Consider the following 12,299-nt stretch of genomic DNA (forward strand, 5'->3'; position numbering starts at 1 on the left):
ATGGTGAGACACAGGCACCGTGATCCTGAGGGCACAGCAGGCCACCATGCAAACATACCTTTGTACTGGCACACTTTCTGAATCCAGGAGAGTGGGTTCACCTTCATCAGCGCATATGGGATGCTGATCACGTGCATCATGTTCATGACGCTCTGGAAGCAACAACATGCAAGGTGACTGTATGCACAGGGGAGAGGCCCCACCAGGCCCTACGTGGGCCAATGTGCACAGGGGAGAGGCCCCCACCAGGCTCCACGTGGGCCAATGTGCACAGGGGAGAGGCCCCCACCAGGCCCCACATGGGCTGAAGTGCACAGGGGAGAGGCCCCCACCAGGCTCCACATGGGCCAATGTGCACAGGGGAGAGGCCCCCACCAGGCCCCACATGGGCCAATGTGCACAGGAGAGAGGCCCCCACCAGGCTCCACGTGGGCCAATGTGCACAGGGGAGAGGCCCCCACCAGGCTCCGAGTGGGCCAATGTGCACAGGGGAGAGGCCCCCACCAGGCCCCACGTGGGCCAATGTGCACAGGGGAGAGGCCCCCACCAGGCTCCGAGTGGGGCAGGCAGGTGTGGCTCATCCCACTGCCAGAGCTTCGCAGAGGGAGCAGAAACTGACCTCATCACACCTTGTAATGAAATGACCCTTGAGGTGACTTTCAAATGTAATCAGTCTGCTTGGCTCCTGCTTTTCCCCACACAATCAGAGTCAAATCCTTTTCTCATAAAACCTTTAACTGAATGATGCTCATTTTTTAATGGCCTGTTGTAGTTGAAGCTTAATTCTTTTCAGTGCATTCTTATTTTTATTCCACAAATTAACTTCCTTTATTAAATCTTATACTGAGATGTCAGGCAGTGGTGGCAAGCCTGCCTTAGCTCCCCTCTTCCACCCTCCCTTTGTGACGTAGATCAGGACTGGAAAGTGGATGATCCAAACTAACTTTACATAAAGAGCTAGTCCCCATGCACTGCACTTGGGCACTGCACTTGGGCCCCGTCTGGGGCAGTTGTGCTCACAGACCTGGCAGCAGAGGACTACACAGTGGGGAGCACCAGTCATGGCCTCCCTGGCAGCTCTGCCCACGTGGGGCCCTCTCTGCTGTCGCAGGAGAGGGTGGGGTGAGAGCTGCGGTACTACAGGGAACACCAGTCCCATTGGAAGGTGACAGCACACACCTTCCCCGCTAGGGGTGAGCCTGCTGGCTGCCAGCTCGTTCTCCTGGGCCCAGGCCTGCTCGCCATTCCGCTCTGGGTGAGCACCTTGCACCACATATGTTATGTTGTGGGTGGCCATCTAGAAAGAAACTTGGCTTGCTCTCAAGGGCAGCAGTAAGAGAGACTCAGAGACTGCCAGCTCGTAGGGCAGAGTTAGAGCAATGGTAAATGGGAGGTGACGACCTCAACGTCCTAGCAGAGACCCCACAAGCAGGGCTGTCATAGGAGGGATGGACAGCAGTGACAGAGTGGCTCTGCCTGACTTCCCAGGTGGGCGTGCTCACCAAATACCAGGTGCACCCCTCACAGGGGCAAGGGAACCTGAGGTCAGAAACTCGGGCACCAAATAATTACTGGGTACAGGTGGCCTGCAGGAGGCACAGAGCCACAGAGGCAGCCCAGAGAAGGACAGGCTCTCCGTATGCCTTCCCCATCCCCCGCAGACCACACAAGCAGGTTTGGAGCCATGCTTGTGTCCTGTCATCTCCAAGGATCCAGGTGGTAGAAACAAACCAGAGGCAGAAGCAGGCTGGTCCGGACCCCTAGCCTTCGGCCAATGTGATGCTCACATGCTCTTGGTCTAATAAATTCTGGCTTATCAAGAAAGAACAAATCACAGTTTCTGTACTTATGTTCCTATTGCTCATATACTAGAATTTTCTACCTCAGAAAAAAGATCAAGTTTGAGCATAAGAAACTTAACGGGGAGGGACTATGACCATATACAGGGCCAACGCAGCAGGAACCCAGGCGCCCATGCGGGGGTTTGCAGGCACCAATGCTACACATGTTTTCTAAGTGCTAAGCCTACCTTAAATAGTGAGGCATTTCCCCAACAGAAGTGCCCACAGCTTCCAGCTGTTCTCATTCATCAAGTGGAACAGGACCTGCGCTTCCCCTCAGTGTGTGAACTTCCACCAAGGGAAGAGCAGGGAAGCACTTTCTGTTGCAGCATAACAGAGAGGCAGATCCCTGAAATAATGTAAACTGACTCACAGGAAGGAAAAAAGAAGGATGGTGTAGCCAGATCAGATGTGTGGAAAATGTGACCCCAACACAGACATCACAGTGTTACTGGGAAGCTTCAAATGCTTGAAGCACAGAAGGAAGGTACGGCATCCCTGGAGCCCAGGGAGGCTGCCTGTGGAGGGATGTGAGGTGCACCACCCGCCGCACCGCTGCACTCTGGATGTAGGACCCAACCCGCAAGGGCACGAGGCCCTGGGAGGTAAGTCCCAACCTCCTGGGCCACGGGGCCTTGGAATATAGGTTGGTGGACTGAAGGCTCTGACACTGGTGGCACTAATTTACACACAGGAGGAAGGACTTTCCCTGCTGCTAGACGGCCAGATGTAGTTCTAGTTCTGACACCGAGACACCAAATGCAAGGGGACAGCACACAGCCCATGCTTACCGTCAGGATTCCGTGCCAGAGCCCAACATCTTTCTTGAAATCCAGCACATTCACAATTGTTTCAGCTACACATATAAAAAGAGTTAAAAGCTTTTCACTTATGAAAAATTGGTACAGACCAAAGGGCAAGGGAAATCCAATACCACGTCAGAGGCAGGAATGGATGGCGGAGAAACATCCTTTCACTGCACACGTAGATTCTGCAGCTCCCAACCCATTCTGAAGAGCTGGTCTGCGTGGAAGTGTGCCCAGACGCAGGTCTGACAGGCAGGGGTACGGCAACAGCTCTTCCCCTTGGACACCCAGCTGCTCTGCTCTGTGTACTGATCTCCACCTCTGCCTTTCTCTCCTTTTTGAGGTTCTCCCAGAAAAGGGAAACGGGGTGTTTGGAAGAAGGGGTGCTGCCCCATGGAGGCCAGTGAAGGAGGCAAAAGCATCGGCAGGAGGGAGGCGGAGGGAATCTGGGGCTGCCGGGATGGGGAGCAGGAGCCACGCATGGGACTGAAGACCACCCGATGGGAGGCAGACATGGAACTGCAGGGCACAGCCACAGAGCTCCAGGGCCGGCCTTGTGCCCTGGCGGGCGGGCCCAGTTACACCTGCCCACGTTTGTTCTTGTGTGTTGGTCCTCACAGTGCTCACCAGAAGGCTCGGCCTGAGCACCTCCCACACCACAGAGCAGATGGGCAAGGGGCTTGCAGAACAAATGTGCCCAAGGGGTACTGCCTATGCTCCACTTTATACTACTCCTTTTACAAGTCTACAAATAAAGTTCAAATTTCTACACAGTCTGATCCCTACAGAAGTGATAGCCCTGGACCTTCAAGAAATTAGGGAAAGAATACAGGCCATGAGCATATCAGAAATGTTGGGATTAAAACTGAAAACCCTGGCAAGTGGGTGAAGATTGGCAACAATGGGCCCGATGTGTGGTGATGTGAGGGATGCTGGTCTGGGCACCAAACAATCAGCAGGACATTGTGGGCAAATGAAAGAGAGACCACTAGGACAGGGAGGGGGAGAAGAAAAGGGGAGGCACACCTCCTCCTGCAGTGGGGATGTGATGCCCATGTGAGGTGCAGTGACTCGGCCAGAGGGACACCAGTGAGCTGCCCAAGCCAAGGCTGTTACCCCGCTGCCTCTGGCCACCCCACCTCTTCACCCTAAAACTGCCCATTGTTAAGGAAGGTGCATCCTGAAAACCAGCTGCTCTCAACAGGGAGCCCACCTGGCAGCTCGCAGAGCCCATCACAGGCCCAGACTCAAGGCAGGGTCTGCAGCCCACACTGCTTCCCAAGGCCCCAGAGGGACTTTAGCCTGCTCCAGGGTGAACAACCCTGTCCTGGGCCTCAGCTGGGACGTGCCCGATTCCCGGGCGGGTGTCCTGACCTCCAGCTGCCCTTGGAGAAGGGTCTCTTGGAGAGAAGTCAGTTAAACAAGGTCCTGGGGGCCAGCCTGACCCAACAGGATGGCATCCTTGTGGGAAGAGGATGAGAACCACAGGTCCCTCCACAGGTGCAGAGGAGGGGCCCCATGTGCAAGCCTGCAGGGGACCTCCACCCAGGACTGGCCCCGTGGCCTTGGACTCCCAGCCTCTGGAGCCATAGGAATTGTGTCTGTGGCTCAAGGCCCATCTGTGGTATGTGCTATGATGGCCAGAGCCACCAGAGACACTGAGCAATTGAGCTCCTGAGCTGGTGCAATTCCACTGCCCCACAGTCCCATGGGCCACGGTCTGTGCCAGGGCCCCATACCTTCCGTGTAGCCACATGCCTGCGTGAGGGCCTGGCAGTGGGTCAGGAGCGCAATCCTGGTCACGGTCACCCCGAGCACGCTTCCGTCTTTGCAAGTCTTATACTGAAACGAGAGGTGGCATGTGGCCAGGCCAAGGACAGAACACCTGCCATGCTGCCTGCTATGGAGGCTGCAAGCCCCGGATCTGGAGCCATCGACTCACAGCATGTGCAAGACTGACCCCGGGACTTACCTCTATGTATGCAGTGTCATTGTTTGCATCTTTAATGTGTGGGAACCAGTCCCGAGGAGGCTTAGAGAGGTGTTTCGACTCAGTGACAAACCATAGCAGCTTTGGCCAACCTAGGAAAACCGACAGACCCTTCAAGTTGGAGCTCCCCAGACAGTGGGGTGCCGCTACCTCACCAGGCACAGCTCTGTGCCACACCAGCGAGTGGCCCCACTCTGTCTAGGTGATCAAGCAGCGCCATGAACCACCAGTGAAAACACTGAATGACAGGCAGTACATGTGACGTGTTCCCTGAGACATTCATGGTGTAAAGCGTATTCCGGTACTGAGGCAGTGCAGGGAGAGCCCACTGTACCTTTGAACTGCGGGATCTCCCCCGTCGGGCTTTTCGGCAGTCCTTTGTGGCAAGCGTCACTGGTCAACGCCACAGTGACGCCACAGCTTCCAAGCAAAAACCCAATCTGCTGGCTTCCTGCGTCCTGGGAGGGCAACAGGGAGGTGGGGGTGAGCAGTGGCTGCACGTCTGGCCACACACCACACCCGGTCCTCCCTCGACAAGCATCCATGAGGGGGAGGCATCTATGTAGATAGGCCACTGCTGCACAACACTGTCGGGGGGCACAGAGTCTGAGGCCTTCCAGTGGCTGAGGGATGATTTAGGGGAGGGCAGCCTCAGGAACCCACTGACTGTGGGCTTGTTTGCTTGTGTCTGGTAGCTGCACAGGAGGACTGGCCACCAGGAGTCAGCTCAGCTCACTTTGTCCACTCCCACCAGCCACACCGGCCATGACTGAGAACAACATGACAGCCATGCAGGACTTGCACACCCAGAATCCATGTGGTGCACTTGCAGGAGCCCACACAGCTTTGCCTGGACCCGCCTGTACCCCTGCAAGACTGTCAGTGGGCCAGACACTGGTTCCTTTTGCTCTGTTCATTGGTATCCACTAAGAGTATAAGTCGCCCCGAAAGTGCCACAGCGATGCCATTAAAGCCACGCTCAGAGCCTCCTTCCTGCCTCTTCCACAGCAGCCTCAAACCTCAGTGGAAGCCACATCTGGATGTGGAATGGCATGGCCAGCATCCCAAGCCCAGGCCCTGGGGCAGAGGCAGTCTGGCGCTGGGTGGACACGGGGTCCCTGTGTTGGGACTCTCATGTACTTCCCCCTCAGACAATGCTTTCTCAGTAGTTATGATCCCTCACTTCTGTGTAAATGTGGTAGCACATCACTGGACATGTGACCACACAGGGAGACACAGGACCTGAGTGCAGGTCTGCAGTGGGAAGGGGTTTCCTCTGAGCGAGCTCACAGGCAGCCACCCACAAGGCTCGGGACGCTCATGAGGCAGGTTCCCTGCGCCAGTGGCCAAGGGCCCTACCCGGGAGAGGCCTGCACTCCGACCTCGGTCTACCAGTGGTGCCCTGCCATCCCCAAGCTCTCCTGCTAGCATCTGCTCATGGTTTGGTGTCTGAATGATGAAACCACACAGTACCACATGGGAAGAGGCAGAGAAGTGGGTCCCTGTGGGGTGGACGTCAGTTTGCCTGGAACCCAGAGGCATGCCTGCCCCTCCCCAGTGGCAGGACGTCCTGTCCCCGACATCTGGAAATTCCGTCTCAGAGCTCCAGTCAAATGTCCATCTGGCTACGGTGAGGTGCGGCCACTGCTCTTGGGGACAGGCATGACCCTCTGTGCACAGAGACCCCGATGTTAAATGTGCTTGAGCCATGGCAGGAGCCCAGCCCTGCATGTGGAGCCCTTGCAGCACGTAATGTGGAAGCTGTGGTGCTCTCGGGCTCTTTCTACACGGACCCCAGGACCAGAATGTGTGCACAGGGGCACAGGGCCTGTCTTTACGTGGACTGCAGGGCCAGGACATGTGCATCTCTAGATGGACCCAGGGCCAGGATGTGTGTGCAAAGCTCAGGGCCTGTCTCTATATGGACTGCAGTCCAAGATGTGTGGATGTAGCCTGCCGCCATGGTCCACACAGAATCTCACTCCGCTCTTTGCAAAGACCTGCCTTCATCTGGGCCAAGGTGGCAGCCGCTCCTCCTCAGGACAAGAGGCCCAGTGCTGCAGCTGGACTGCGCCTTCTGCAGGCCTTTTCCTGGGGAAGGCCACATTCCAGCAGGTTCTCATGCATGAAGGTTGGCAACTTGTCTGTGCCCCTTTGAGGAGCCCCAAGACTGACCGTCACAAACTCTCACGATCATTCTCCTTTGCTGGTGAAGGGCGTGGCTGCGCCAGGGTCCGGCCCACTCACACAACCTTTTCTGAGGACCTGCAGAATCCTGCCACCTCTCAGGCCCGGCTCAGCCGGGCTCACCTATGGCTCCAGTGACCCTCGACCCCATGTCCATGTGGCCCAGCCTCTGGCTGAAGCAAGAAGGGTGCTCACAGATGGTTCAGGGGTGTGTTTTGGATTTGTAGCTCCACAGCCACCAGCTGTGTTCATCCGTCATGCCCATCATGCCTGAGACGTGGCTGGCCTGATGGTGGAGGCGGAATGAGCATGGTTTTGTCAATTCAAGACAACTTGCCGCCAATACCCCTTCTGCCAGTTTACTATAACCTCACAGTACAAATGTCCTGGCCTCCGCACATGGGTGCAGAGGAGAGAGGCCCTCACACCCACCACCTGGCTCCACGCCTTACAGAGATGCGTGCGCAAGGCCCTCACACCAAGCACTCCAGTGGATCCAAACACCCCTTATCCCCATGGTGTGCTCCTTATCCTGACAGTGCACCCTTTTTCCCTGATACCACGCCCCTTATCCCAACAGCCCGCCTCTTATCTCCACAGTGCACACCTTACCTTCCTCGTGAGTGGGACTTCAATGGGCACTGGCACCACTTCGGCCAGCAGGCAGCCGTAGAAGGCCACCATGGAGGCAGCAGGGTCATTGTTGGGGAACACCAGTGCCACCTGCACGGACACAGAGGGTATCAGCCTGTAGCATGCTGCCACGGTGGCTGTAACACCACAGAAGGAGCAACCTGCCACGATGGCTAGGTTTACAGTCCACACAAGAGCTGATGCTGGGACAGAAATTAGGTGCTTGCTTAAAAATGCATTTTGGTAAGATGAGCTTTAATAAGGATCATGTGCTTTTCCTTTAATTTATGTAGAAGGTAAACACATTACCAAGAATCATCTAATATCACACAGAATACAACTATCCTTCTGTTCTATGTGTTATCTTCCACAGTGACATGTGTTTTTACACAAATGAGACCACAGTGCATACACGATTTTGTTTCCACTACTGTCACTGCCTACAATTGGTTCCTTTTGTTAATATGCACTCTTCACAGCACTGGGTGGATGCTGCACACATCCTTAGTAGGGTGCTGGGCAGACAGCCTGGGACTGGACCCACACAGGACTCTATTCCCACATCTCTCGAAGTTTTAGTTTTGTTATGTGAAAGATGAGCGTATAAGCAGAACCTACAACTCGGCATTGTGGTGAGGGTGAAATGCGACAATGTGTGTATAAGCTCAGTGTAACACCTGGCACACAGGACACAGCCACGAGTGTTAACGGCCAGCAAGGCATTCTCAGCCCCATTAGTATCAGTATTGTTAGCACCATCAGCACTATTAGCACAGGTGGCACAGTTACTACATCACCAGCACTATTAGCATCATTAGTATTAATACTATTAGCACTGCTAGCATTAGCATTACTAGCACCATTAGTATCAATTATCAATACTGTTGTACCATTGGCATCAGTACTACCAGCACCATGGGCATTAGCACAGTTAACATTAGTAGCATTAATACTATTAGTGCCATCTGCACTACTAGTATCATTAGCATTAGTACTTCTAGTGACATCAGTCCTGTCAGTGACATTAGTAGTATTACTGCTAGTAGCACCAATATTAGCGTTGGTACTATTAGGGCTACTAGTACCATTAGCACTATTAGTAACATTAGCATTAATACCACTAGTATTACTGGTACCACCAGTACCACTGCCATTAGTGCCATTACACCATCAGCATTAGCACTGCCCATACCATTAGCATTAATATCACTAATACTATTAGTACCACCAGTACCATTAGTGCCATTACCATTGGTGCCTTTAGTATCCACGCCATTATACCATCAGTATTAGTACCACTAGGACGGCTAGTGCTGGCAGTGGTGGCAGTCTGCCGGCCCACCCTATACCTGCAGTTGTCTTGGCTTCTTGCTCTCGCAGACAAGGCTCTGCTATGATGTCCCACCCAGCCACTACCTTCTTGCACAGTCTCTTTTAGGAATAATCATGCAGTTCTACAAACCAAGTTAATTAAAATTCCCATGGGTATTATGATTTTTAAAATATGCTTTCTGATAGTTCTTAGGGAATCTTAGTGATGAATGATCTTCCATGGGATGACTGGCAGTTACTTTTCTTCATATGAACTATTTTTCATTTCCCTTGGCTACTTATCTGTTAGTGTTTTGACATTTCCCCAGAGATATGGATGAATTTCAAATATATTTGATAGTACAAACTCTAACACTTGATGTAAACTCCTTGATATAACATTTTGTTTTATTTTCATTGGTGCATCTAATGCTTTATGTAATTTTGTAAAACTTCCTTTATGTTACACCTATTATAGACTTCATGCAATGTAAATTCACCTGGAGCTCTTCTTAACGTCTGTAGCACAGCCAGTTTAATAGACATCCAGCCGCTCTCGCAGTACCCCAACACCCCTCCTATTCTCTCATGAGAAAGCCTCCTTCAGGACATGAAGTTGTCACAGGTGGTCCTGTTTTGGCATCTCCACTCTGCTCTGCAGATCTCTGCTTCTATTTTAATGCAAGCTCCTCTCACATGCTGCAGTCACACTGGCCTGACGCTTCCTTATGGACAACTCAGTGTGTGTTCAAGCACATAAATCCCAGGAGTTAACACACACAGGTCAGTTTTGCATGATTTCACTCAGGAGACTAACCAATTTTTTTTATTTAAAAATATCCTAACTAGAAGCTATTATTATATGTGAAGAGATGGATAAGACACTCTGTCTCAATACCTAAGTAAGCAGGTTGGCAAAAAGGGACTCAGATGGCAGCTGGGACCTGAGCAAGCCATATCTTAAATTTGGCCATGCTGGCAATTAGCTACACAGGACAGTTAGTAGAAACAAAGTTAAATTTGGGGTGATGTGGAATTCCTTTTCTATTACACGGCACTTCTGCAGTTTACTGAATTAGCTACATGAGAGAGAAATGGTACTGTAAGGCCAACAAAAGCCACTCTGTACTGATGGATTTTATTTGAAAAACCCTATGAAATAATTGTTGACTACATTAATCCTTATTTTGTCTCAACAGCACCCAATCAGGGTCCAGGCTACAATGAGTAGGACTTTCACAAAGAATAAAAGGATGTATTTGTATGTATGTCTATGCATGTGAACCATAGTTATTTTAAAAAACTACCTGAGATTTGCATTAGCCTCAGGGCCTGCCTTCACCGGGTAGCCTGAGAGGTGACACATCTGTTTTTAGATCTGGGTCTGGCAAAGCAGCAGTATTTGGCTGAGTGTTTGCAAGGCTCCCTGGGCACTGCCCCATGACTTCTGTCCTCGAAGTGGACCAGACACTCAAGAAAGCTGATCAGACCACTGTGAGAATGCAGAAGACAATGAAGCTCCATCCAAAACTGATGGCTGCAGCCATTCAAGAGCACCGGCCCAATACCAACCTTATATTCTTCCTGGAATACCTATTTGGGAGGCAGGAGTCTTCTCCCAGAACAGGGAACTGAGAGGCATTCCCAGAGCCAGACTGTGGGCCAGCCCTGCTTCTGCAAGTTGGCTCCAGCCCCCACCCCAGTGTGAATCAGGACCCGAAGTACCCATTGCTATATCCCTAATGTCCAGGCTGATGATGCCACACTAGAGAACCACACAGAGTTGTGTTAAAATAGGCTGGAAGGTTTCATTACAATGTAAACTGAATGAAAGTAGAATATGAGATGCGCACTGTTTGCTCCAACAATATAAAAGCAATGGATAGAAAGAGTCAAATACCTAAAGGCTCTTTCAGCATCAAAACTGGAGGCTTTTTTTTGCCACTTAAGGATGGAAAGTGCATCCTGACACCATTCTCGTAAAGTTTTCCTTCACACACAGACCTTCCCACTTGGCTCCTCTCTGCACTCCTCCTCCCAAGAAATGGACCAAAACCTCACCACTTGGCTTTTCTACCAAAGCAGCTGTCTCAGATGCCCAGATGCCCCAAAATAAAAAAAAAACCTCTCTCCCAGAGGCTCAACTATATCTCTCACCATATCTTTTGGACACTTTCATTACTTTCCAATTTATAAAAAAGCTGATTATAAATGTGTCTATGTCTTTAATAGGGCGAGCTCCCTAAGGCAGGCTTTGCCTGTGGCCCAACACGGCCTCTCCCATGGCTCCTGCCACATCATCCTGAAGCCACATTTGTCTCGGGCACACAAATGCCATTTTCAAAGGCAGGAAGGAAGTTCTGGGCTACATTACTAGGGTCACCCACATAGAAAGAGTCAATAATTTTTTTTGTTGTTACCATTAATCTACAATTACATGAACAACATTATGTTTACTAGGCTCCCCCCTTCACCAAGTTCCCCCCACAAACCTCATTACAGTCACTGTCCATCAGCGTAGTAAGATGCTATAGAATCACTACTTGTCTTCACTGTGTTGCACAGCCCTCCCTATGACCCCCCCCACATGCTAATTATACATGCTAATTGCAATACCCCATTTCTTTTTCCCCGCCCTTATCCCTCCCTTCCCACCCATCCTCCCTAGTCCCTTTCCCTTTGGTAACTGTTAGTCCATTCTTGGGTTCTGTGATTCTGCTGCTGTTTTGTTCTTTTAGTTTTTCTTTATTCTTATACTCCACATATGAGTGAAATCATTTGATACTTGTCTTTCTCTGCCTGGCTTATTTCACTGAGAATAATACCCTCTAGCTCCAGTCATGCTGTTGCAAATGGTAGGATTTCTATTCTTCTTATGGCTGAATAATATTCCATTGTGTAGATGTACCACACCTTCTTTATCCATTCATCTACTGATGGACACTTATGTTGCTTCCATTTCTTGGCTATTGTAAATAGTGCTGTGATAAACATAGGGGTGCATCTGCCTTTTTCAAACTGGGCTGATGCATTCTAAGGGTAAATTCCTAAAAGTGGAACTCCTGGGTCAAATGGTATGTCTATTTTGAGCTTTTTGAGGAACCTCCATACTGCTTTCCACAATGGTTGAACTAATTTACATTCCCACCAGCAATGTAGGAGGGTTCCCCTTAATCCACAACCTCGCCAACATGTGTTGTTGTTTGTCTTTTGGATAGTGGCGATCCTTACTGGTGTGAGGTGATATCTCATTGTGGTTTTAATTTGCATTTCTCTGATGATTACCGATGTAGAGCATCTTTTCATGTGTCTGTTGGCCATTCGAATTTCCTCTCTGGAGAACTGTCGGTTCAGCTCCTCTGCACATTTTTTCATTGGATTATTTGCTTTTTGTTTGTTGAGGTGTGTGAGCTCTTTGTATATTTTGGATGTCAACCCTTTATAGGATCTGTCATTTACGAATATATTCTCCAATACTGTAGGGTAACTTTTTGTTCTATTGATGGTGTCCTTTGCTGTATGGAAGCTTTT

At 50.9% G+C, this 12,299-nt stretch overlaps 1 protein-coding gene across 4 annotated transcripts in view; it reads right to left on the reverse strand.

Moving 5' to 3' along the window:
- DIP2C (disco interacting protein 2 homolog C) overlaps window positions 1-12,299 on the reverse strand; it is a 307,297-nt gene that overhangs the window by 93,189 nt on the left and 201,809 nt on the right. For all 4 annotated transcript variants that reach the window (XM_057498097.1, XM_057498098.1, XM_057498099.1 and 1 more), the window contains 6 exons: window positions 7,437-7,547; window positions 4,972-5,095; window positions 4,620-4,729; window positions 4,387-4,489; window positions 2,633-2,697; window positions 59-152 (listed from right to left, as the gene is read on the reverse strand). In XM_057498097.1, the coding sequence (XP_057354080.1) occupies window positions 59-152; window positions 2,633-2,697; window positions 4,387-4,489; window positions 4,620-4,729; window positions 4,972-5,095; window positions 7,437-7,547 (607 nt within the window). The remainder of the gene's footprint in view (window positions 1-58; window positions 153-2,632; window positions 2,698-4,386; window positions 4,490-4,619; window positions 4,730-4,971; window positions 5,096-7,436; window positions 7,548-12,299) is intronic.

Source organism: Manis pentadactyla, chromosome 3, assembly GCF_030020395.1.
Source record: "Manis pentadactyla isolate mManPen7 chromosome 3, mManPen7.hap1, whole genome shotgun sequence".
Classification (NCBI taxonomy): domain Eukaryota; kingdom Metazoa; phylum Chordata; class Mammalia; order Pholidota; family Manidae; genus Manis; species Manis pentadactyla.